Genomic DNA, 25,609 nt, shown 5'->3' with positions numbered 1-25,609 from the left:
GCCTGCCTTCAGCAACTGGTTGGTTTCTCTTTCTGGTCTTCCATCTCTCCTCTTTTCGCCTGTGCTCCTCTTTCTCTGCAGATTTCTGCCCTCTGCCTCTTGTCTGCCCCACCCCAAGTCCTGTGCTAGGCCCTTACCTCATGGGCTTGTTTATGCTTCACAACTGCCCTCCGAGGTAGGTATCACTAGCACCCCCATTTTTCAGATGAGGAGACTGAGGTGGAGGGAGGGTCCATGTCCTGCCCAAGGGCACACAGCTGGGTGGTGGTCCGGCCGAGATTTGAACCTGAGTCTGTCCAGCTTCCAACCTGCCCTCTTTATTCCCTTCATTTAGTAGTAGGGGAGGGAGGGGGTCAGCAAACAAACAGGAAGTCGGGAAGAGAGGTACACGCACCCCATGGATCTCATTCTCCCGGGCAGCAGCCGGAAGATCACACAGAATCAAGGAAGATCATCGTGTCCACAGATAAAGTGGTTGGAAAGTGTATCGTTTTTTTGCCTTTTGTTTGGTAAATCAGCTCACCTTGCCGTCACAGAATACTCTTGAATTAGCCGATAGAGCAGAAAAAGCTCTCTTTGACGCATGTGCAGAAATATGTTCATCCACAGGCCATCCCCAAAAGAGGACCAGGTACCAACGAGAGTAATAGCTACATAGTGTTTGCTCTGGGCCAGACACTGTCCTAAGCACTTTCTGTGCCTCAGCGCATTTAAACTTCACAGCGACCCCCGAGGACGGGTACTTTTATTAGCCCCATTTTACAGGTGAGAACACTGAGACCCAGAGAGTTAAAGTGGCTTGCCCAAGGCCACAAGTTAGTGAATGTAGAGCTGGGTTTTCCACCTGGGTAGGATGGCTCTAGAATCCTCTTAGAAGCCTCTTAAGAGTGTTGCATTTGATATATAATGTAGATCATATTGGTATTTGGACTGTTTCATATTAGTTTTTTAATGGATGAAAAATACTTTTTAAAAAACGGAGTCACACAATAGTACCTTCTTAAAGGCTGCTACTTTGCTAAAGCCCTGCTCACTCCCCTTTTAGAGTAAACTCCAGGCCCAAGGGGAGGCTCGAACTCATGACCCTGGAGGTCACAAGTCGCCGGCTCTGCGGACTGAGCCAGCCAGGAGCCTCACTGATAGGTCTTTTTTTTGTCAGGAGCTTACCATATGCCAGAGGATCTCAGGCTCTTCCCAGACCCACTGTTCCAGTCGAGCCTTTCTGGAATTATCCAACTCTATCTTGAGTGTCATGGTTTTGGGGTTCTGAGATCCTTATTTGGGGCTCCAATGCCTCGCCTGGCCCTGGGGGCCATCTTTCGGGATGCAGAAAGGGGTACGGATGGGGTTTGGAGGGCAGGAGGCAGAATCCGGGGCAGGTGCCTTTCTACCTTCCTTACCGGCCCCACCCCCTCCCCTCAGATCCTGGTGGCCCTGAGACACCTTCACTTCAAGAACATCGTCCACTGTGACTTGAAACCGGAAAACGTGTTGCTGGCATCAGCCGACCCCTTTCCTCAGGTCAGTCATTCATGTCCCGGCTTGATTTGGGGAAGTCCAGCTAACACCAGAGGCGGGTGGGGATTGTAGGAATCAGGATAATTGGACACAGAGACTCAAGATAACAATGACTTAAATAAAACAGACGCTTGTTTCGCACTCACGTAGGGGCCAGCATAAGCATTCTGAGGCTGAAAAAGCAGTTCCTTAGGGTCAGGTACTCGGCCCCAGCTGTCTCCTTCTGGCCTCTCTTACGATGTTGCCTGGTCTTCGTGGTTCATGATGGTCCCCATCATGTGACAAGATAGTTGGAAGGAGAAGCAGGAAAGAAATAGGGTGGAGGAAATGGACATACCCCCTTCCTTCCAGAACTGAGGTGTGGAAGTTTACATAGCATCCCATTGGCCAGGACTAGATCACGTGGTCATGGCTGGCTGCAAGGGAGGCTGGGAAATGTAGTCTTTATTCTGCGTGGCCCTGCGGCCCATTCAATTCAAATTTTTTATTATTAAGGGGGGAAGCGGAGAACAGATATTGGGGGACAGCTGGTAATTTCTTCTGTGGGTCTGTTAGGAAAACAGTTCCGATGAGTCTTGGACTGGGCAGTGAGAAGGCCCCCCCCCCCCCCCCACGGCCAGGGGCAGAGCCAGATTGGGTAGGGGTGACGATGATAACAGATAGAGTTTATTGAGTGCCTAGTGTGTTTAAGGGCCTATAGTTACAGGCTGTCGTGTAGCCCTTCCGCATCCTGTAAAGTTTTTGCTTCATGATCTGTGTTCTGCAAACATTGAGTTCATTTCGTTTCAAAAGCCAGAGATTCATTTTAGTCAACTAAGAATTGCTGTTGCCGCCTATGTGCGAGGCTCCGTGTGGGGCATCAGGAACTGCAGTAAGCGAAGCCATCTCCTCTCTATGGCCCAGGAAGAGCCATCTCTAAACATCTCTAAACAGCAGGGGTTTACAGCTGGGGCGGTTTCGCCCCCTAGGGGACATGTGACCATGTTGGAGACATTTTTGGTTGTCACAGCTGTTGGGGGGTGGGGAGGGGTGCTGCTGGTATCTAGGGATACCAGATCCCACAGTTTAGTAGCCACACTTAAAAAAGTAAAAAGAAACTGGTGACATTCACTTGAAAGATTTTTAAAAATTTATTTCTGGGACACCTGGATGGCTCAGTTGGTTAAGCGTCAGCCTTCAGCTCAGGTCATGGTCCCAGGGTCTTGGCATCAAGTTCCACATGGGGCTCCTTGCTCATCGGGGACCCTGCTTCTCCCTTAGCCTGCCGCTCCACCTGCTTATGCTCTCTCTCTCTCTCTCTCACAAATAAATAAATAAATAAACTCTTTAAAAAAATAAAAAATAAAAATAAAATAACATAAAATTTATTTCTAAGTCATCTCTGCCCCCAGTGTGGGGCTTGAACCCACAACCTCGAGATCAAGAGTTGCAGGCTTCACTGATTGAGCCAGTCAGGAGCCCCTGGTGATATTAACTTTAATAATATACTTCATCCCAGTATATTCAAATAGTATCATTTTAATGTATAATTGACATAAAAGTTATTAATGAAAAGTTCTTTCTTTCTATACCATGTCTTCAAAATCTGGTGTGTATTTAACACCTAGGACACATCTCAACTCAGGTGTGAAATTTTTATCAGAAATATTTGGTTTTGTGCTTAGATTTCAAAAAATTAGCAGTTGGAAAAGGAAATTGACATCTCCAAGTTGTTCCATGCATATTTAAAAGTTTTCCAATAACTAAGTCTAGCATTGGTTTTTTTGTTTTTTTAAGATTTTATTAGAGAGAGAGAGAGAGAACGAGCAGGGGTGAGGGGCATGGGGAGAGAGAGAGAGAGAAGCAGGAAGCCCGACACGGGCCTCAATCCCAGGACCTGGAGATCATGACCTGAGCAGAAGGCAGACGCTTAACCAACTAAGCCACCCAGGCGTCCGTTTGTTTTTTTGTTTTTTTGTGGTTTTTTTTTTTTTTAATATAGTAAAAGATGATATTCTCATTAACGTTTATTTTGGAAGGGTAAAAGATTTTGACTCCCAGTGGAAACAACTTACATCAACCTCATGGTTTCTTTCTGCTTCTGGAAGTCGTTCAGTTGTTAGTGGCAGCCTGGGATGTAACATAGGATCCATTTTTACTGTAAATTAATGAAAATTAAATAAAATAAAAACAATTTGTCAGTTGGTCTTGCCACATTCCAGTGCTCAGTAGCCACAAGGGGCCACTGGCCACCATATTGGTCAGTGCAGTTAGCAGAGGGAAGAGCAAATATCAGTCACGTTGTCACAAAAATAGAATTGTATCTATGATGAGTTCTGTGACATGGTTCTCTGAACTCACATAACCGTAGAGCCCATTTGGAAGGTCAGAGGAAAAAACATTCTGAAGAAAGATTAGGAGTCTGTTTTCTGGATGGACAAGTATTCCAGGCAGTGGGAATAGCCTGGGCAGAGGCCCTGTAGAAAGATGATCTGTACTTTTTTTTTTTAACAACTTTATTGAGATATAATTCACACATGATACAATTCACTGATTCAAAGTATACAATTCAGGGGCACCTGGGTGACTCGGTTAGTTAAGCGTCTGACTCCTGATCTCAGCTCAGGCCTTGATCTCAGCATTGAGAGTTCAAGTCCCACGTTGGGCTCCACACTGCACTCCATGCTGGGCATGGAACCTACTTTGAAAAGTATACAATTCAGTGGCTTTTAGTGTATTCACAGAGTTGTGCAATCATCCCCACAATCAGTTTTAGAACATTCATGACCCCCCGAAACAAACCTTGTACCCCATAGACATCATCTTCCAAACCTGTCAGCCGTCATCCCAACCATGTAGATTGACGTCTTCTGGACGTTTCGTATAAACAGAACATTCAGTAATAGCATATGTGGCCCTTTGTGACTGGCTTCTTTCTTCTGGTTCATGTTTTCAGAGTTCACTTATGTTGTAGCATGGGTCAGTCCTTCCATTTCTTTTAACAGCCAAATAACATGCCGTTGTACCATCTGGAGAAAAGGGTGGATCTTTGAAAAGGAAAGGATCTTAGGACAAGGCGGTATGGCTGTCACACTGAGTCAGTGGTTGGGCTCTGGCTGTTTTTGAGGGCAGGCAACAGAGGCTTGGGGCTTCAAGGGGTTTGGACTCTGTCCGGAGAGCCATGGTGAGCCACAGAAGGATTTTGAGCAGGGGAGGAACGATACATGACCGGACATGGACTTGGTAGGAAGGAGAGCAGGACCTTGAACCTGGGTGTGGCTGGCTCCAAAGCTTGTCTGTGACCCGAGACGGCCTCTGCCATCATGGGAAAGGTGGGCGAACACCTGTTACTGACTGCTGGCCATCACGGTGAGCAATTTACACGCAGGGTTCCATTTAATCCCCAGGGAAGCCTGAGATGACTCTGCTGTTAACATCCCTGATACAGATGATGATGCTGGGGCTGGGAGAAGTTAGCTCCTGCCCCGAGACCAGTGAGGCTTACTCTGACCCAGACACTGCGCCCCGCGCTTTACGTGTATTTATTCATTCAATCCATACAACCACCCTTTAAGGTAGGGATTTTTCGGATCTCCGTTGTGCAAAGGAGGAAACAGAGGCACGAGGTGGTTAAGAGACCTGTCCCATGTGGCGGAAGTACAGGGACAGGTGGCATTTATTAAGCGCTCATGGCATACCGGGCATGAATGGCCCCATGAGCCTTAGATGGATTAACTCCTGTAATCCTCATGCGACCCTTTGAGGTAGGTGCTGTTTTGATCCCCCTCCTCATACAGATGAGGAAACTGAGGCACAGAGAGGAAGTCGCTCGCCCAAGGTCCCTCGACTAGTGAGAGGAGAAGCTTGGATTCGAACCAGCATTCAGTTTTCTCTGGACCGCCATGGAGGGCGTGGGGGTGGTCACTGGGTAGGGTGCAGCCTTAACGCCCCTTCCGACCCTCCACCCCACGCCCCCTGCAGGTGAAGCTGTGTGACTTCGGCTTCGCGCGCATCATCGGCGAGAAGTCGTTCCGGCGCTCGGTGGTGGGCACCCCTGCCTACCTGGCGCCCGAGGTGCTGCTCAACCAGGGCTACAACCGCTCGCTGGACATGTGGTCGGTGGGCGTGATCATGTACGTCAGCCTCAGTGGCACGTTCCCCTTCAACGAGGACGAGGACATCAAAGACCAGATCCAGAACGCCGCCTTCATGTACCCAGCCTGCCCCTGGAGCCGCATCTCCTCCGGAGGTGGGTAGAGGTGGGAGGGGGAAGAGTGGGCGGGGCCATAAGAGAGGTGGGCCCTAAACACCCTGGGCTATGGGGGTGGAGCCTCGTGGTGGGTGGGGCTACAGGGAGGGCGGTCCTTTAAACGGCCAGGTACCTTGGACCTGGAAGCTTGGGGCAGGGACTCAGGGGTGTGTATGGAACTAGTCAGGTCTGGTTCCTAGTTCACAGGAAACGAAGTGCTCCAGAAAGCGCTGAGAAACACACCCGGCGCTTTGGGTTCTGAGCGAGGTTTGGCCTGTCTAAGGCGGGACCAGGAGAGGGACTACTGGACCTGAGGAAGCCATATTGCTGGAGTGGCTAAGAGAAGGGGCGGATCCTTCCTTGCCAGGCATTGGCTGGGGCCTGGAGTCTTTGGGGTTACGACCCCGAAAGGGTTAGCCTTGCAAAAGCAGTGGCGCTGGAGGGCAGGGTTGAGGAACAAGGGCTGGGCTAATGTGATGGGTGCTGGGCAGACTTGGGCCTGGGGCCAGGGGGCAGGTCCGGTGATGAAGGGGCCTGGTTTAGGAGCGTGGGGAGAGGAAGGGCCGGGTCATGGAGGGTTTCTGAAGCTGTCTGGAAAGACCCATTCTGAGAACAAGATCACCTGAACCTTGGGAGCTGGTGTGAGTGGGGGGGAGCTTAAGGGTAGGGTGCAAGGAGAGGGGAGCCAGGCCCGAGGTGGACACTGGGATCCAGGGGCTTTGGTGTTGTGGCCGGGTAGTGGCACTGGGGCTTGTGACTTGGGCCTCAGAGAGTTCCCTCCGGAGGCCTATAACTGGGGCCCCAACAGATTTGGGGGTGGGCCTACGGGGGCTGAGATACCGGGGCATGTTAGGAAGCTGTAAGGTCAAGGGGCAGGCCCTGGAGCTGGAGAGCTCAGGAAGACAGACAGAATGGGAGGGAGGTTTGGAAGACAATCACTATTCACAACAGTTTATTCAACAAGCATGTTGAGTGCCTCTTGTGGGCCCAGTCCTGACTGTCCTGGGTTCTGGGAATACTGGGATGAATTGGAGAGAAGGGTCTTGTGGGGAGAAGGTTGTCGAGGAGGGAAGGGCCCTAGAGGGATATGGCCTCATGGAGCAGGCAGGGGGTGTGTGTGACATGGGGGTTAGTGCAGGGAAGGTGGGCCTGAGAAAGGTAAGCACTCAGTGATAAGAATGGATTCGTTAGTACTGGAGTAATACTGGAGGTCCCCAGCGTTGTCTTTTGAGACCTGCCCAGACGTCTCAGTAAAAGTGCATCAGGTGTGCGAGAGTGAATCTGGTGTGGACGGACATGTGTGAGGGAGGCCGTGTGGACAAGGCCTATACTCAGAGGGGTTCACACAGTGAGGCCTTGTTCTTCCAAGCTTCTGATCCCGAAGACAGCCTCCAATGAGTGCCGGCTTGTCTTGAATGCCTGACACTTGCTAATTCTCCTTTTTCTAAAGAACAGGCCCAGCTCTGAGCCTCTGCAGGAAGCCACTGACTGACTACTGTCTAATAATGTTTTATTTTCATTTTGTTTTTGTGGACATGGCAAGCGATCTTTGGATTTTCATTGACTGGGGTGATATTTCCATTATAAATAAATTCATTTTCTCCTTAAAATTTTCAAGGGGAAAATGAGTTTTTAAAAAGTGAAGTGATCTAAAGCCACATGTTCTCGATTTTCGCTTTGATCAAATACTGACGTGGCTCAAATTTTTAAATATACAGAAGGGTCTACAGTGAAAATCCTCTCTCACTCCTTTGTCTGTCATTTTCCCCAAAGGCACTGGCTATTACAATCTTTTAAATGTGTACAAGCAAATATTTGTACATATATTCTTTTATTTCCCCCTTTTACACAGGTGGCAGTGTTCTATACATGCTGCCTTTCAATTTGCATTGTCCTCTTCACAATATATCTTGGACAAATGGTTTGATTTTTAAAAAATCTATTTTTAAATATTTTCTTTTCGAGAGACAGTGTGCTTGAGCAGGGGGAGGGGCAGAGGGAGAGGGAGAGAGAGAATCTCAAGCAGACTCCGAGCTGAGCGCAGAGCCCCATGTAGGGCTCGATCCCACGACCCTGAGATCATGACCTGAGTCGGTCGCCCAACCGACTGAGCCACCCAGGCACCCCTGGCTTAAAGAAAAATATTAAATGAAGAATAGAACCGGTGTACCTGTGTGTACCTCTGTATGACAAAACTTACGGGGGTGACAGAGGAATGGGGAAACTGAGGGAGAGGCTTGGTGAAGACATGTAGGAGCTAGTGTGTGTGCGACGTCGGGGGAGGGGTGGACAAAATGGTAATTTAATGAGGGAATGGGCGGGTGAGCGATTGGTGCAGGTGAGGCTTCCAAGCCACCTGGGCCAGGGCAGAAGGAAGGCCGCGATGGTAGCAGGTCGGCTGGAGTGGCCTGTTGGAGGAGGGGCGGCCCCTACCGCGCAAGGCTTGAACTGTTTGTCTCCTTCCCGCGCAGCCATTGACCTCATCAACAACCTGCTGCAGGTGAAGATGCGCAAGCGCTACAGCGTGGACAAGTCTCTCAGCCACCCTTGGTTACAGGTGATGCAGGGGGCGGGGCTTGAGAGCAAAGGGAGAGGGAGGTCTCATTGGCTGGGTTGGAGGAAGGGGTGGAACCCGATGGCTTATTGGCTGTGTGGGTGGTGAAGGCTGCAGGTACATTTTCCGTGGATCCGGAGCATGGCTGAGCCTCCTATTGGCTGGGCTGTAAGAAGGAGGCGGAGCTGAATTTCTATTGGCTGGGCAGGTTGCGAAGGGTGTGGCTTCACCTTCATTGATCCCGAGCTTGTCACTGGCAGGGCAGATAATGTGTGGGCGCTGCTCAGCCGCTCTGGGCCGTGCTCTGTGCAAGCTAACCCTTGTTCTCCCGGGCCCAGGAGTACCAGACGTGGCTGGACCTCCGAGAGCTGGAGGGGAAGATGGGCGAGCGGTACATCACGCACGAGAGTGACGACGCGCGCTGGGAGCAGTTTGTGGCAGAGCACCCTCTGCCCGGGCCTGGGCTGCCCGCCGATGGGGACTTCGGTGGGGCCCTCCCGCCGCAGGACCACGAGATGCAGGGGCTGGCCGAGCGCATCAGCGTCCTCTGAGGCCCCGTGCTCCCACCGTGGCTGCCCCATGATGCTGTCCTCCGGTCCCCGGAGAGCGCCCCTTCGCACCATCTCAGCGAGGAACTGTTCTAAACAGAAGCGGCTTCCTGCCCAAAATGGATGGGACACACCCCGGGAGAGGAGCGTGGCGGGGGTCAGTGGCGGTCAGGGGTAGTTATTTCCAACCTGAATTCCCCAGCAATTAAAATGAACTCATCTCTGGCCCCATGGCCTCGGTCTCTGGCCACACCACACTCTCTGTCATGAGTCTGTTGTTCACCAAGATGGAGTTCACCTGGAAAGAGGACTGTCTGAGAAGGCGGTGGGAGGGAGGGGGGATGAGGGGAGAGGGGGCTGAAGGTGGAGGAGTTTTGGAAGGAGGACTAAAGGAGGTGGGAAGCCTGGAGGGAGGACTGCCAGGAGGGAGGACTAGAAGGGGGAAGATACAAAGGGTGGCATGAGGACAGGGAAGAGGAAAGCACGAAGAGTTCTACATGGAAGGAGTGTGCAGGGAGGGGAGCATGGAGGGAGGAGCGTTCCTGGAGGGATGGAGGGTTTAGAGCAAAGTAATCCCATGGCTTGTTTGATCCACTTTTTTGGTCAGTGGTGTTACTACTCATCACAGCCACTAATAACGACAGTGCCATTAGCACAAGTCTGGTCCATTAGAAACCTGATCCACAGTATTCAGTTTTTGTTTTCTTTTGTTTTTTAGTATCTTCTTTTACATCGATGTGCTGACTTCCCTACACACCAGATGTGCTCATTCACTGGTTCATCCATTTGTCACACTGGGTGCTGGGTGATGCTGGGGACACGGTGGTGACTGAGACAGCAGTCCTTACCCTCAGGGGTTCACCATCCCGTGGAGAGACAGACCTGTCTGGTGACCTCGATGACCCAGAGTGGGCGGGGCTGGGATGAGGGAGTCCAGGAGGGTGGGGCAGCCTTGATCGAGCCTGAGGGGCAGAAGGCGGGTCTTTCGAGCAGATTTCTCAAGCTTCATCTTTGTCCTGAGGAAGGCAGAGGGAATCATCTCTCCACCTTTGACCCCTGCCCTCTGGTTCCTCAGCTCCTCATTGTCACCCAGACTTTTGACCGTACAGCTGAGGGCAAGTGATTGGGGCATGCGTCTAAACAAGTTCTCTCTAAACACTCAGACTTGCATGCCACAAAGACTTTCCCGACCCCGGAAAAACAGGCCAGTACCGGGAGCTTCCTCTCTGAGGCTTCCCGGTGTATGTCCGCCGTCCCTCTGCTGCTTCGCTCCACAGCTACAGCTCTTTGATTTAAAGAAGCTCAGAGCGGACGCCTGGGTGGCTCAGTCGGTTAAGCGTCAGCCTTCAGCTCAGGTCATGATCTCAGGGTGCAGAGATCGAGCCCTGCATCAGGTTCCCCACTCAGCAGGGAGTCTGCTTCTCCCTCTCCCTCGGTGCTTTCTCTCTCTCTCTCTTTCTCTTACACTTGCTCTGTCTCAAGTAAATAAATGAAATATTAAAAAAAAAAAAAAAAGCTCAGAAGAACCTAAGTCAATGAAGATCTCCAAATGAACAAGAATGCCTTTGAGGCCTAATTCGAGCTAATAACACTGGGAGATATTGGAGTCTCTTGGACTGCATCGTGAAGGCCTCTCCTTCTCAAACGGTCTCAAACCGATTGGTTTTAGGCGGTGCCTATTCCAGGGCGTAGACAACAGAGAGACAACTCCATCTCCAGTGATGGAGCCAAGCTAGGAAACGCTCAGGCCCAGTGCTGAACAATCACACTGCTTCTGTCTTGGCTACCAGTTTTGTTAATACCCTGAGACCAGAAATGAGAGATGTGATCATAAACATAATTTTAGGGGCTGGCTCAGTCGGGAGAGCGGGCGACTCTTGATCTTCGGGTCATGAGTTTGAGCCCCATCGTGGGTATAGAGATGACATAAATAAATAAATAAATAAATAAATAAATAAATAAATACTTAAAAAAAAATAGGGCACCTGGGTGGCTCAGTCACTTAAGTGTCTGCCTTCAGCTCAGGTCATGATCCATGATCCCCGGGTCCTGGGATGGAGTTCCCCCCAATCCGGCTCCCTGCTCAGCGGGGAGTCTGCTTCTCCCTCTGCCCCTCCACCCCCACTCGTGCTGGCTCTCTCTCTCTCTTTCTCTCGATCTCTCTCGCAAATATAAATAAAGTCTTCAAAAAAATAAAAGAATTTTTAAAGCCCCGTAATGTCAGCTGGGAAAATGCCTTAACTGCAGAATTCCGCCAGGCAGTGCGACATCACGAGGGGGCCATGGCGGATCTAATCAAAGCCACATAAGGTCACTTAAGGCCCCACAACTCAAACAATTAGAGAGGAAAAAGCCCATCCTATCAGGGCCATCAGATACCACCAATCCTGATCTTGACAGAGGGCACTTGTAGGGACTATAGAGAAAAGGACCACTAAATTCGAGGGGTAAGATTTCCTCTCCCCAAGGATTGCCTCTTGGCAGGCATTCTCCGCTGTGCCTATAAATACCCCTCAAGCCGCAGGGGAAATGACTATCCCCATTAGTGGGTATCCTACCCCTACCCCATTTTAGACACAGGGGCCACGCCCTCCCCATAAATATCTCCCAGCTCCCCCTCCCCCTCGTTCAGTACACAGCAAGGATTATGATGAATCCCACAGTTTGCCACATGTTTACGCTTGTTGATGGGACTCTGTGACTCATGAAGCCCCCTGACTATCCAGCATGGTTTATACCCAAACTACTCCAAGAAATCTTTTGGGAAGAGATATTCTTTCAGTCCGGAACATCAAGATTTCATGTTCACAAGAGAGCCTATGTCTCGAAGTCCCAGACTGCTCCTATCCATCTCAGCCCGCTACACTTCCTACTCCCCTGCCCCCCCAAACCCCCATGAATCTCTCCCTCAAGCCCACCTATTCAGGACACACTGCCCTGCATTCTGATTCTTTTCTTTTTTTTAAGGTTTTATTTATTTATTTGACAGAGAGAGAGACACAGTGAGAGAGGGAACACAAGCAGAGGGAGTGGGAGAGGAAGAAGCAGGCTCCCAGCAGAGCAGGGAGCCCGATGCGGGGCTCGATCCCAGGACCCTAGGATCACGCCCTGGGCAGAAGGCAGATGCTTAACGGCTGAGCCACCCAGGCACCCCCTGCATTCTGATTCTCTTCGGGCCTCAGCAACATAGGGTGCATCTTGGAGGCTGAACCTCTCTCAGCGTGGAAGTAGAACCCTCATGCCCTTCCTGAAACTGACTTCACATGCCTCCACCCGTTCCCTCGGGGTCTCCTAATCCCAGCTCCCCGGCCCCCGCAGCGCTCCCATCGTCCGTCTGGAACCCCATAGTTACATGGGGATATAGCTAGTCCAAGACCTGTGCACCATAAATAAAATAGTCAAACCTAGGTTCCCGTGAGTTTCCACTCCAAACACTGTCCTGGCCTCTCTATACCTTCCAGCACCCCCTTCTCCCACTTTCCTGTATTAACACCTCCGCTACACATTCTTTCATATCCCTCTACGTCTGATTCACAGTCTTTTTGTTTTCACCTGGGAAAGTCAACAATACACAGGGACAGGGGTGCCTCAAGAGTTCACTGAAGCCCCTCCTTACTTTTCTGGGACTCTGAATGCTAATTTGCGGGATGTGGTTTTCCCTTGCAATACCCCTCGAATCCAAAATGGGGATGATCCCTCACTCAGCTCACTCAGACGCTCAATACCTACCCCAAGCCCTTGCTCACAGGGACACAAGGGATCTAGGGAAGGGTGACAGCCTCGTAAGGCACAAGCACCCTATCTAGCACATGACTTCGCATCCGAAGCAAACCTCATCCACAGAGTGAATTTATCCCGTCGTTAATTTCACCTTCACCCAAGATTAGACGCAACTCCAGTGTTTTCTGGGCCTGTTATGGGTTGAATTGTGTGCCCCCCCCAAAAAAAAGGTATGTTGAAATCCTATCCCCCAGGACTCAGAATGTAACCTGATTTGGATACAGGATGGATTGAGCACCATCCCCTCAAAGACCCCTCCCAACTCACCACCTGATTGTTCCAGCAAGACTCTGCCTATCCCTAGCTTCTGTGCGTCAGGATTTACATTCTCCTTCCACAACTCCCCTAACGGCCCCTTCAGGGGACTCAGTCTGTGGAACCTTTTATGTGGTAAATGACATGGTAACAGCCCCAATGGCAGGCGCCACCTCCTCACTGAACTCACCCAGATTTCCCAGCTATCAAAATATTGCCGATCCCGAGTCAACCGGTGCCGCTCATAATTTCTCTTGGTATCACCCATCTTGTGACTCATTTCATGGTTCCAATCCTGTCCCTTCATCTTCTCTTTGGTTTTCCACCTTTTTCCCCCTCTAAGATTTTCTTTATTTATTTGAGAGAGAGACAGAGAGAGTAGCAGAGGGAGAGAGAGAAAGAGAAGCCGACCCCCCGCTGAGCAGAGGGTCCGATGGGGGACTCGATCCCAGGACCCCGGGATCATGACCTGAGCTGAAGGCAGATACTTAACCGACTGAGCCACTCAGGTGTCTCTGGTTTTCCACCTTTAATCAACATTTTAAAAAAACACCAAAAAAAACCCCCAAACCCACCAAAACCACCCACATTTATCTTCTGACCCCTCACATAAATAAGACGATTATTTCCATGAGTCTTGCGATTGCCCCTAATGATGTATATTTTACGTGTAAAGATTTTGCGGACTGATATCTACCTACCAGAAGTTGGACTGGCGGGGGCGCCTGGGTGGCAGAGCGGTTAAGCGTCTGCCTTCGGCTCAGGGCGTGATCTCGGTGTTATGGGATCGAGCCCCACATCAGGCTCCTCCGCTGGGAGCCTGCTTCTTCCTCTCCCACTCCCCCTGCTTGTGTTCCCTCTCTCACTGGCTGTCTCTATCTCTGTCGAATAAATAAATAAAATCTTAAAAAAAAAAAAAAGAAGTTGGACTGGCTTCTATTATCTTGCCAATCCTGTATGTCCTTTTCAGAGTTTTGATTCCCCTTCACTCTATCGATGTCTAAACTTCACTCTTTCTTCTCTCAAACCCCCACTGAATTCCCCACAAACATAAGAGATCTGCCACATCCTGTGAAGGCTGAAAGTCGCCCGCAGAGGCATGATCCAGGATGACCGTGACCCCCTCTTTCATTAGCATCCAAAGGAGGTTTGGAACAAGAAGCCAGATGCTCAGCAGTAAGCTCCGAGGATTTGATGCATCCTCCAACCATGTTTGGGCAACTGTTGTACTCAGGTTAGGGACTTCCAAGGGAAGGACTGTGTGCAATGGTTGGAAACGTCTGCTGCACATTCATTTCCGGGGACTCCTCAGACCTCATCGTCATCAGTAAGGACATCAAGAGGCCACTGAGAAAATCTGTAGACTTGCAACCGCTGATCTGCCTCCATCCACCAAGGATCTCCCTGTACCCCCTTCTGGGAACCCTCGCAAACACACTGCCCTCGGGCCTCCAATCTTGGTGTTACTCCCTTGTTCAACCACGAATAATTCTCTTTTTATTTATCTTCCTAGGAATACCCATCTGCGAATGCCCCGTGACCAAAACCTAAATCCATTCCAGATCCAACATTTTACACAAGCAATGGTTCAACTGGCTTTGCACAAACAGCAGAGATGAAAAACCAACCCTGACACCATCCCAGACACTAACTACTAAGAAAACCTCGTTTGAGAGCAATCCCCTCAGATCTGCCTATCACGAATCGTGATCATCTCCCCACTGTTGGAAAATGAAGGCTGTTGAAGGTCAGTCTAGGTCTGTCTTAAACAAGAGGGGGAGTGAATATAGTTTGTCTCTACTCAAGTCCAGGCTCATTTTTCTCCTTGGGATTATTTTTTACTTATTTATCAGACCCTTCTGTGGCTCTTTCTACCTGGAAGGCACTGGACAAATATCTCGCTCAGTCCTCAGAATGCCTGGATAAGGTAGACAGTATTATGACCTCCGTCATACAGATTAGGACACTGAGGCACAGATAAGCAAGTTTCCCAAGGTCACACAGCTAGAAAGTGGCAGGGCTGGGGGTCACACACCGCCCCCCCCCCCGGCAGTCTGGTTCCAGAGTCTTAGCTCTCAATGGCTATCACTGCCGCTCTAGCTTACGACCAGATGTCTCCTAGGGCCATAAAAGAGGGGGTCATAAAAGAGGGAAGTTCTCACACCTTCTTCTGGGGCCTGACTTTTAGAGACTCAAGGTCTGTCTGAGAAATGGGTATGAATACTGGAGCTAGATCTTGAAGGTTGTAGGGACACACACTCGGCGTAGTGACACGGGCTGGCCGCCTGAGGGGGCGCCAGCCCGGTTCGCGGAGCCTTGGGAGCCAGAAGGGAACCTTGGAAACGAAAGTTGGGCTCAGACTCTTAGGACCACAGAACGTTGAGAACAGAGCATCTTAGAATGGTGAGAACAAAGCCTCTTAGAACGTCGAACAAAGGCTCCTGCAATCGTAGAATGGTGAACGCAATGCCCCACACGATTTGGAAGACAAAAGACGCTTAGATTCTGTTCTGGTCGAATCACAGAATCTTCCACCCAGGCTGGTCTTACAATTCCAGAATTTGGGATATAACCGACCTGACTCTGAGAAGCAAGACTGGCTACATAATTTGTGAAGCCTGGCGCAAAATGAAAATGCGAGACCCCTTGTTCAAAAAATAAGAATTTCAAAACCGTAACAGCCAATATTAAACCAAGCGCGGGGCCCTCCTAAGCTGGTCACACGCCCGTGAAGCCGGTCCCGCTTAGAAACATTATTTTATGGAAGGTTGTCGGTCTTAGCTGGCCTCTAGTTTTACAGCTGAGTGTCTGGGAAGGCTTCCTGGAAGAGGAGGCAAAATCAGGGCTCGACTCGATAACCCTTTCCGCCCCCTGCACAGCCTCAGCAGTTTACGGTTGCTAGGGGTGGGGGGAAAGGAACGGTTGCCAAACTGTCACGTGGACCCATTCTCTATTTATAGATCACCCCTTCCCCTTTCGCCGGACAGTCCAATGGTAGCCAGAGCTCGCCCGCAAGGGGGCGGAACCAGCTGCGGGACCGGGGAGGCACGGGCCAATGACATTGGAGCAAGGGCGGACTTGTTTCATTGTGACGCGAGAGGGGGCGTGACTAGGGACCAGAGGCAGGCAAGCGGTGGGGCGTGGCGAGGCCGCCCAGAATCAAAGCGAGTAGGAAGCTGCGAGCATGCGTAGCGTTGGGGGGCGCGGGTGCACCGCCGGGCATCTTCGTAAGGGAGGGTACCAGCCAATAGGCGGCGGTTACTCTGTCGCTGGGGGCGTGGCCATGCAGATAAGGCGCGGGTGGGCGGCCCAATGGGCGGGCGCCTATGCAGATGAGACGGTGACAGCCGGGCCAGCGGGCGGGCGGGCAGGCGGGCTGTTGGGGCGGGGAGGTGGGACCCGGAGAGGGGTGGCCGTGGGGCCCGGCCGGGCTGGGGTGGGGGGCCGCAGCCATGATCCGGGCCTTCTCGTTCCCGGTGAGCCCCGAGCGGGGCCGGCTGCGGGGCTGGCTGGAGGGCAGCCTGGCCGGGCTCTGCGAGTTGCACTGGCTCCGGGAGAGGCAGGAGTACCGCGTGCAGCAGGCGCTGCGGCTGGCCCAGCCCGGAATGGGGGGCGCCGAGGCCGAGGACGAGGAGGACGCCGATGAGGACGAAGATGCGGCAGCGGCGCGCCGGGCCGCAGCGGCCCTGGAGGAGCAGCTGGTGAGGGGCCGCCTGTCCGTCCATCCCTCCGCCCCCGTCTGTGTCTGTCTGTCTGTCTGTCTCGGTTGGATGCTCAGACACCCGTTCCGGTGGGGGAAGGGGAAAGGACAGGGGGTGGGGCTGGAGACACAGGAGTATGGGCGGCGGGCGGGATCTGGCTTCCTCACCCCCAAACTGGGGAAGGGGGACCGCATCGCTTCCGCTGGAGCCTCGTGAAATGCGCAGGCCCCTTCCCCAAAGAAAATTCTTATGGGCGCTAAGTATGTGTCAAGCCGGGGCCGAGAATTTGGCATGCGTTGTCTTCTTGCAGCTTGGGGGGCGAAGGGGGTGATGGTCCCCATTTTACAGAGCAAGAAGCTGAGGCTCAGAGATGGCAAGCGACTCACCCAAGGTCACACAGCCGGAATCCAAACCTGCTCCCCTCTGGCCCCGCCACCAGGGCTCCATCTTCCCTAAGTCCCGGTGTGCTTGGAGATCTCTGGAGGGGCCGGGGTGGGGGGAGGGGATCCTCGGGCCTCCTGAGGGAGGGATCACTGCTGAGAGGAAGCTAGCAGTCCTTGAGGACCCCGCGGTGATCTTTACTCTGCGGTGACACTTTCCCTCCTTTCCTAGCTGGTCCCAGCTTTGATGAACCCAAGAAGAAGCAGGTCGAGGCAGCATGGGGGTCTGGCTTCTTAACTCCCTGAGTGCTCTGATGGTAGAAAATGAGGCAGAGGTCTCCAGAATGACTTCGAGAGCACCACCCCTCTCTCCTTCTCTGTCATTCTTTGATTCTCCCGACCTCTTCCTGGATTTCTCTCACTCTGTCTCCCTATTGCCACATCTCTGACTCTCAGCGTCTGTTTCTGTCTTTCTTAATCCTCTTCTCTCTGTGTCTATCTCCGTCTCCCTGGCCTTCTCTTGCTTTCTGCACCTCTCTCTCTTCCCGCCCCACGTCCCTGTCCCTATCTCTCTCTTCCCCTCCCCCCAGCCTGCCAGGCCCCAGACCCAGGCTCCCCTTGCAGATCCCATCCCCAAGCCTGTGTGTGGTCAGAGCTTCCCGTTTGGGGAAACCTGAGCCCGGGCGGCGGGGGAGGGGGCTCTCCCTGCTGCTGACCTCCACTGCCCCCTCCCCAGATGGGGAATGGGGAGGGGGACTGACGCCAGACTCCCGGGCTGTACGCATAGCCCCTCCCCCGACCGGGAGTGGGACCCTGCACATTCTTCTCTGGAAACAGAAACAGCTGTGGGAGGCCCCACCCCCTCCCAAAGTTAGAGACGCGTGTGGGGGCCTTCACCAGCTCCCCCCACCCCACCCCAAGCTGGCTGGGCTTGGGAAGGCACCTCCCACCCTACGTACGAGGAGAGGGAGAGAGTATGGGGATGGGCGAGCTGTGTCCTTCCTTCCTGTCCCTCAGTCTCCCCCGCAGTCTGCCTCAGTCTCCCCTCTCTGCCCTTCAGCTTCCCCATCCCTGCCGCTGAGTCTCCCCCCTTCTCTGCCCCTCTGTCTACCCCGCCCCCCAGGAGGTGGTAGTGGAGAGGCCTCTTCCCCCCACACTCTCCAGGCAAAGCTCCGTCCCAGCGTCAGGGAGGAGGCGGTGGCAGGCAGCGGGAGGAAGGCAGTGGTGGGGAGGGAGGAACAGAGAAGCGCTAAATATAAACCCCTCTGCGGTTGGGGGTTCTTGGGTCCTTCAGAAGAGGGTGTGGGTACCTCCTCTGATCCCTGAGCCTCTGTCTTATGCCGCTAACCCCTCCCGCCCTGCACCCCCCCCACCAAGGAATTCACAACCTTTGAAGCAGGAAAGATGGAAGCCAGACTTGATTCATTTCTAATAAGAGTGGTGGGGACGCAGGTAAAGACCAGGGTTATCTCAGAGAAAAGAGGTGAGAATCCTGGATGTGGGTAGGAGTTCCTTTCCAGCAAGAAGGACTTAGGCTAGACTTGCAGAAGGACTTCCAAATAGCGATAAAGGGAATTGGACACAGACTAGGGGCATGTGAGCAGCGGGGAACCAAGGTCTGGAACAGTTTGGGCCAAGGGGTCTCCAGGGGTCCTAACCATAAGCATGTTAAACCTGCCTGGACTGGACAGCCACAGGCCCCCTGGAGGAAGGGCTTGCAAAAAAAGGGGAGGGGGAATGAGGGGCATTGTGGGTACACAGGGAGCAGGATTCAGACCAAGGTCCTTCTGGTCTTTTGAAGAGTCATCGCTTTGCACCTGGAAGGGAGGGGGTCAAACTTACAAACGATGGGAGTGTGTAGACTTGGGGTGGTGTTGCAGGGCCCAGACATGGGGGAAGAGGAGACCTCCCCTGTCTGTCCCCCTAACTCCTGCTCTTCTCTAGAGAGCAAGAACTGAAATTAGACCTGCAGAACTTACCCCCCAATCTATCATTTTATATTTATTTTTCATTACACAAGTAAAACATGATGATTTTATATTTTCCTTGTTAGAAATTCATAGCTTTCGTGTAATAATAAAAGCTAGCATTTATTAAGTGCTTAAAAGAAACTGGTGTTTTAAATCATATAATCCTTACAAAACCCTGTAAGGGAGGGAGTTGAAAGATGCCATGTTCCAGATGAGGAAACCAGGGCCCAGAGACGGGGAGTAAACTGCTAAAGGTCACACAGGGTCTCCTCCGAGATCACCACCACTGTCACCTTGGCGTGGGTCCCTCCAGACCTCTTACCGATGCATCTACTTGTAGGAAGAGCTTACATACCAAGAAACATAGAGTTGTGCTTTGCTTCTTGCAAATGCCAGTCTCTTGGGTGAGGTCCCAGAGATAATGCCAGCGGTTCTCAAAGTGGGGCTGCTGGACTAAGCGTCACCCCGGAACTTGTAAGCTATGCAGATTCTTGGGCTCCACCCTGGACTCAGAAGTTCTGGAGGGTGGGACCCAGGCCCTTTGGGTAAATCTGACTCCTGCTCATACTCTGTACTTTCCTTTTTCTGCTCAATGCTGTATCTCAGTGGCGAGTCTTTTTTTTTTTTTTTTAAGATTTTATGTATTCATTTGAGAAAGAGAGAGAGTGAGCAAGAGAGAGCAGGGTGAGGTGCAGAGGGAGAAGCAGACTCCCCACTGAGCAAGGAGCCCAATGCGGGGGGCTCGATCCTGAGCCTCGGGGATCATGAGCTGAGCTGAAGGCAGATGCTTAGCCCACTGAACCCCCCAGGCACCCCCTCTTAGTGATGATTCTGTGTCGAAATTGCCTCCTTCCGTTCTGGCAGCTGTATAGTATTCTGCTATAGACATTCGTTTTCCTCACACCTTTCCTGAGCCCCTGCTTGGGGCCAGGCCCTGTGCTGTGCGCTGGGGGGTGGGGGTGGGGAAGGACACTGAAGTGAACAACGCAGACAAAAATCTGCCTTCCAGGGATGACAGTTAGTGAGACCGACAATAACCCAGTGACAACATTACTGCTATGTTGCGGGAAGGGGACAAAAGCAGGTCAATGGGTGCAAAATGATGGGGAGCTATTTTGGAAAGACCGGTCAGAGGAGGGATCATGTAGGCAAAGATCTCAATGAAGCCAGGGAGGGAGCCGGGAAGAAATGCAGGGGGGACACATCCTTCCTGGGGTAGGAGCACCGCGCGGCACATCCAGGGAGTGTGGCTAGAGCGGAGTGAGCAAGGGGGCCATTAGTGGGGGACATGACCTGGGGTACGTGGCCGGTCTGCGACGTTTTTTTAGCCACCCCTGTTGGCGGCACAATTCGGCTGCTTTCCTGGGTTCTGCTCCAAGATGACGCCACCCTAAGCATCTCTGCACACCCAGGGCAGGAGCCCAACGTGTTATGATCTGTTGACTTTCCTCCCATAAACAAGCCCAGATGGGGGCTTCTGTTCTGGGGGCGGAGGGGTGAGGACGGGCCCCAGAGAGCAGCCACAGGAGTAGGAAGCTGGGGGAGGGGGGGGCGTCTGCGGGGGAGCCGGCCAGTCTTTCTGCCCTAAATAGGCAGGGCTGGGCGCCTGGCCTCCCGGCTCCTCCCCCCTCCTTCCCTCCCTCCCGCCATCCAGACAAGCTGCTTTTGTCTGAGGGTCAACCGTCTGCCTGCCGCTGCCGCCACCTCTGGCCTCACCCAGACCCCAGTGAGACTCTTCCTGGATCCGGCCCTGTTTTTCCAAAATAGGGTTAGGTCCCAGTGTCTCGGAGGCCCCGTCTGGGTTGTGTTAGCCCCTAGCCCCGTCCCTGGTCACTGCCGCTCCCCTAAAAGGGTTTTCACCTTCATTTCTTCCCACCTGATAAGAATGGTCATTTCCTGCAGCAAGAAGGATCCAGGATAGACTCAACGGAACTTTCTCATGGGGATGAGGAGCCAGCGTGGGCAGACACTGGAGGCTTCTGGGTGGAAATGAAGCAAGGGCAGGAGGAAGATGTGGTTCCCTGGGGCAAGAGAACCTGCTGGGGCTTGCTACTGTAGTACCACTACAGGCTAGACTCACAGAAGGACTTTCCAGTAGGCAAGGGGAGGGGGTTCTTCCTGAGGGAAGGAGCAAAGGCTTATAGGAGTCGTGGTCAGCCTGTTTTATCCACACGAGGGAAAGAATCGGTCTGCAGCAAGAAGGACTTAAGGAAGACTTGCAAAAGGACTTTCTGCTCGTGATAAGGGGCAGTGGGGGAAGATGGGAGCATCTGAGAAGAGAAGGTCAAGGACTGGGAAGAGGTGGACCAATGGCTAAGGGTCTACTAGGTCCTGGATACCAACTTTTAGCAGCGAACTGCCCTTACAGTGAGACCGTCTGAACTGAGACTCAAAGAGGGACGTTCTGATAGGGGTTCAGGGGCCATGAGCACAAATGGAGGGCACACCTGACAGAGAGGGGGCAAGGGACGGGGCCTTCTGAAGCTTATCCCACCTAAGAAAGGATGATGTTGCTGCAGCACGAAGGACTCGAGTTAGACAGTCAGAAGAACTTCTAATGGGATGAAGGGACAGAGATCTTGAGGGGCATCCTGGGACTTGGGCACTGCTTTTACACTTTTGAAATCAGAGCCTCATTGTCAAAGTGAAACTCTGCCCGTGGCGGGGAGATGGGGGGGGGGGACCAGGTGGCCGAGGATTGGGGGCGTACTGACCATTCTGCTCTCCTCACGCCCTCAGGAGGCCTTGCCCGGGCTCATCTGGGACCTGGGCCAGCAGCTGGGAGACCTGAGCCTGGAGTCTGGGGGCCTGGAACAGGAGAGTGGGCGCAGCTCAGGTGAGCGTGCGTGCGTGGAGGGAGCAGGGTCTGCCTGGGCCACTCCCATCGTGTTCCTACTGCCCACTACCGTGCAGGTTTCCCTGTCTCCACCTCTTGGTCTCTTCCTTTCCCCATCCCTGGTTGCCCCGTCCAGGCCCCTGATTGTCTCTCCTCCTCTCCCTGGAATCCAGGCTTCTATGAAGACCCCAGCTCCACGGGAGGTCCAGACTCACCACCCTCTACCTTCTGTGGGGACAGTGGCTTCTCTGGATCTGGCTCCTATGGACGCCTGGGTCCCTCGGAACCCCGGGGCATCTATGCCAGCGAGAGGCCCAAGTCCCTAGGTAAGGTGGGTGGGGTTGGGGCCCTGAGAACCAGGGAATGGGCAGTAAGAGAATGGTTTTGAGCACAAGCTTCTGAGTCACGCTGACCTGGATTCAAACCCTGGCTGTGACATTCCCTCTTCGTGTAATTTTGAGCATGTTGCTTCTTTCGGGGCCTCTGTTTGTCCACCTGTTAAATGGGATTAATAACAGCACCTACCTCGTAGGGAAGTTTTGCGTATTCAGTGAGCCTCGGCCCCCCCTAACTGCCATTGGACTTGGCACTTGGTAGCCACTCGTAAACAGCAACTGTTGTTGTTCCTTTATACAAGTAAGTTTCTGAGCCCCTACTATGTGCCAGCCTAGCTCTGTTTTAGTGGTGACGGATGCGACAGTGAAAAAAAAAAATCCCTGTCCTCATACAGCTGACTTTCCAGTGGGAGAAAAGGATCATATACAAGATAAATAAGATATAGACATAGAGGATGAGAAGAAAGTTAGGGAAGGGGGTTAGGAAGGACAATCCCTTTTGAGTTGGGAGGAAGTTGCAATTTTAGAAGACATGGCTAGGGAGGGTGTCACTGAGACTCTGACATTTGAGTGGCACCCCGAAGTAAGTGATGGGAGTGTGCCAAGGAGATAGCCTCAGGGAACAGTGTCCCAGGTAGCGGGAACAGCAAGTGCAAAGGCCCTGAGGCTCCTCCCTGAGGAACGTGACTGGCGTGTGCTTCCAGGAGGTCAGTGGAGCTGGAGACCTAGAATTATAGAAGAGAGGGGTTAGAGATGGAGGTCAGAGAGGCAGAGGCAGGACACGGTCTTGTGAAGATTTTGTTACGAACCTGGGATGAGGGGAAGGGTGAGGGCAGGGTTTTTGACGACAGTGGACAAGGACGGGGTAGGCAACTAGCCCCTCCTAGGCTCACTGAGCAAGGGCTTCGAGAGTCCCTCCACTCTCTTCCTTTTTCTTTCTTTTCTTTTCTTTTTTTTTTTTTTTTCCTTTTTTTTCTTTTTGCCTCCCTCCCTAGGAGACGCCAGTCCCAGCGCTCCAGAGGCGGTGAGCGCTCGGGCAGCCGTGCCGCGATCATACTCGGCGCCCTACCCGACGGCCGCCGGCTCTGCGGGCCCGGAGGCCTGCTCCTCCGCGGAGCGGCGGGCCCGCGCGGGGCCCTTCCTGACGCCCAGTCCCCTGCACGCCGTGGCGCTGCGCAGCCCGCGGCCCTGCAGCCGGCCTCCCGCAGACTCGCCCGACGCCTCAGGCGCGGGGCGGCCCCTGGACGGCTACATCTCGGCGCTCCTGCGCAGGCGCCGCCGCCGGGGGGCGGGCCAGCCCCGGACCAGTCCCGGGGGCGCGGACGGGGCCCCGCGGCGCCAGAACAGCGTGCGCCAGAGGCCGCCCGACGTGTCCCCGCCCCCCGGAGGCGCGCGGCCCGCGCCCGAGCCCCCGGTGGAGCGCGCGGGGGGCCGTCCCGCCAGCCCGGCCGCCTTAGGCCGCGCCTGGGCCTCGCCATGGGAGTCGGAGACGGCGCCCGAGCCCGCCGCGCCGCCCGCCGCTCCCTCGCCCCCCGACAGCCCGGCCGAGGGTCGCCTGGTGAAGGCGCAGTACATCCCGGGCGCGCAGGCCGCCACCCGCGGCCTCCCCGGCCGCGCGGCGCGCCGCAAAGCGCCACCACTGACCCGCGGCCGCAGCGTGGAGCAGTCCCCACCCCGGGAGCGTCCCCGGGCCTCTGGCCGCCGCGGACGCATGACGGAGGCCTCGGGCCGCCGGGGCTCGCCCAGGGCTCGCAAGGCCGCGCGCTCTCAGTCCGAGACCAGTCTGTTGGGCCGCGCGGCCGCGGTTCCTCCGGGGCCCCCCAAATACCCCACGGCTGAACGGGAAGAGCCTCGGCCGCCGAGGCCCCGCCGCGGCCCCGCGCCCACGCTCGCGGCACAGGCCGCGGGGTCCTGCCGCCGCTGGCGCTCCACGGCCGAGATCGATGCGGCGGACGGGCGCCGCGGCCGGCCCCGAGCCCCGGCGGCCCGCGGCCCGGGGCCCGGCCCATCACCGTCCGCTCCTCAGCGCCGTCTTCTCTATGGCTGCGCTGGCAGCGACTCGGAGTGCTCGGCCGGGCGCCTGGGGCCCCTTGGACGCCGGGGACCCACAGGCGGCGTTGGCGGCGCCTACGGGGAGAGTGAATCGACCGCGAGCGAGGGGGAGTCGCCGGCCTTCAGCTCTGCATCCAGCGACTCAGACGGTAGCGGTGGCCTGGTTTGGCCGCAGCAGCTGGTGGCGGCCACCGCAGCCTCTGGGGCAGGGGGTGGTGCAGGTGGAGGGGCGCCCGCGGGCCCCGCCAAAGTCTTTGTGAAGATCAAGGCCTCCCACGCACTGAAGAAAAAGATACTGCGTTTCCGTTCGGGTTCTCTCAAGGTCATGACTACAGTGTGAGTTTGGGAGTTTGCTTGGGCTCCCCCTTCATGGCCTCTGCACCACCACACTCCCAATCACGACCCTTCCATACCTCCCTTCCAAAGACCACCATTTTCTCTGCTTCCAAAGACCCTTCCTCACTGCCCCCATCCACTGCCAGTCTTGGTTGAAAAGGCTCCCCCTCCACCGTAGGGAGGAATGGGGGAGGAGCCCTGTTTGACCCAGTTCAGCTGCTGGCTCTGCAGCCTTTCGGCAAGAAAGTTCCCTTTGTCTGGGCCTCACTTTCCTCATCTGTACTATGGGTGTACTATGGTATGCAGAAGGGGTAATTCAGTTTGAATTTCCCCATTTTAGTTTAGACACTTAGTCCGTTTGTTCCTGTTCACTTCTGTCACTGAACCCTCTTATTCCTCCTTTCCATGCCCAGATATGGTGTCTTCCCCCACTCCCCCCACATTCACAAAGTGCCCCCGTCCATGTCCCTGGATTCTTAGGATATCCCCTTGGCACCATGGTCAGAGACTCTGTGTCTCACCCAGGTGGTGCCTGCAGAGTGCCCTGAGAAAGGAAGGAGCACTGACTTTGGGGTTTTGAGGGTCGAGTAGGAGGTGGTAACACCTGGAAAGAAAGACTCTTTTACCTCTATCCCTGGACAATTATGGAGGATTAGGAGGTAGAAGAGGGAAAGGAAAATGGCTTCTATCTCGTGCCCCCTTTCTCCCCCACTGAGAGGGAGTGTGGGGAGCCCAGGAAGACCCTCAGCTGTTCCAATCCAGTATTTTTTTTCTTTTTTAAAATTACTGTATTTATTATGACGATGGTGACTCCCCAGTGCACAGGGGGGCCAGACTCTCTGTGTTTCTCTAACCTCTTTGTAAATAAATGCACAATGTTACATATGTGGTGGACTCTTCTTCTGTGTTAAAATGGGAGAAATAGTTTTCCTTTGGACTAACATTTAGTGAGCGATTACTGTTTGCTTTGAGTATAGTGGTGTCTAGAACCAGACGGCAGATCTCAGGGTGGGTCTCAACGTAATTTTCCTACTATCGGCTATTTGACCTCAACAAATCTGACCTTTGATTGAGTTGTGTTTGGGCATAAACATGGTTTCATAAAAATATAGGTAA

At 53.6% G+C, this 25,609-nt stretch overlaps 2 protein-coding genes across 3 annotated transcripts in view; both read left to right on the top strand.

Annotated features, from left to right (window-relative positions):
• The window catches only part of PRKD2 (protein kinase D2), a 33,773-nt gene extending 24,668 nt beyond the window's left edge, over positions 1 to 9,105 (top strand). For both annotated transcript variants that reach the window (XM_026481982.4, XM_026481984.4), the window contains 4 exons: positions 1,423 to 1,521; positions 5,479 to 5,746; positions 8,218 to 8,303; positions 8,639 to 9,105. In XM_026481982.4, the coding sequence (XP_026337767.1) occupies positions 1,423 to 1,521; positions 5,479 to 5,746; positions 8,218 to 8,303; positions 8,639 to 8,851 (666 nt within the window). In that variant the 3' untranslated portion in view covers positions 8,852 to 9,105. The remainder of the gene's footprint in view (positions 1 to 1,422; positions 1,522 to 5,478; positions 5,747 to 8,217; positions 8,304 to 8,638) is intronic.
• Positions 9,106 to 16,295: 7,190 nt separating this feature from the next.
• On the top strand, positions 16,296 to 25,369 carry DACT3 (dishevelled binding antagonist of beta catenin 3). The gene is made up of 4 exons (XM_026481988.4): positions 16,296 to 16,584; positions 21,674 to 21,770; positions 21,944 to 22,096; positions 23,101 to 25,369. The coding sequence occupies exons 1-4, from the start codon at positions 16,336 to 16,338 to the stop codon at positions 24,495 to 24,497; spliced, it is 1,896 nt and encodes a 631-aa protein (XP_026337773.2). The 5' UTR covers positions 16,296 to 16,335; the 3' UTR covers positions 24,498 to 25,369.
• Positions 25,370 to 25,609: the final 240 nt, after the last annotated feature.

This window comes from Ursus arctos, unplaced genomic scaffold (assembly GCF_023065955.2).
Source record: "Ursus arctos isolate Adak ecotype North America unplaced genomic scaffold, UrsArc2.0 scaffold_19, whole genome shotgun sequence".
Lineage (NCBI taxonomy): Eukaryota > Metazoa > Chordata > Mammalia > Carnivora > Ursidae > Ursus > Ursus arctos.
Note: the sequence above shows the minus strand (reverse complement) of the source record. Positions and strands in the feature narration are given on the sequence as shown.

Bases quoted from the DNA above. Each gene is read 5' to 3' on its own strand.
- DACT3 (XM_026481988.4), top strand. From the start codon at position 16,336: ATGATCCGGGCCTTCTCGTTCCCGGTGAGCCCCGAGCGGGGCCGGCTG. The intron at 16,585-21,673 runs GTGAGGGGCCGC...TCACGCCCTCAG, and splicing joins CGGCCCTGGAGGAGCAGCTG to GAGGCCTTGCCCGGGCTCAT. The intron at 21,771-21,943 runs GTGAGCGTGCGT...CCTGGAATCCAG, and splicing joins GGAGAGTGGGCGCAGCTCAG to GCTTCTATGAAGACCCCAGC.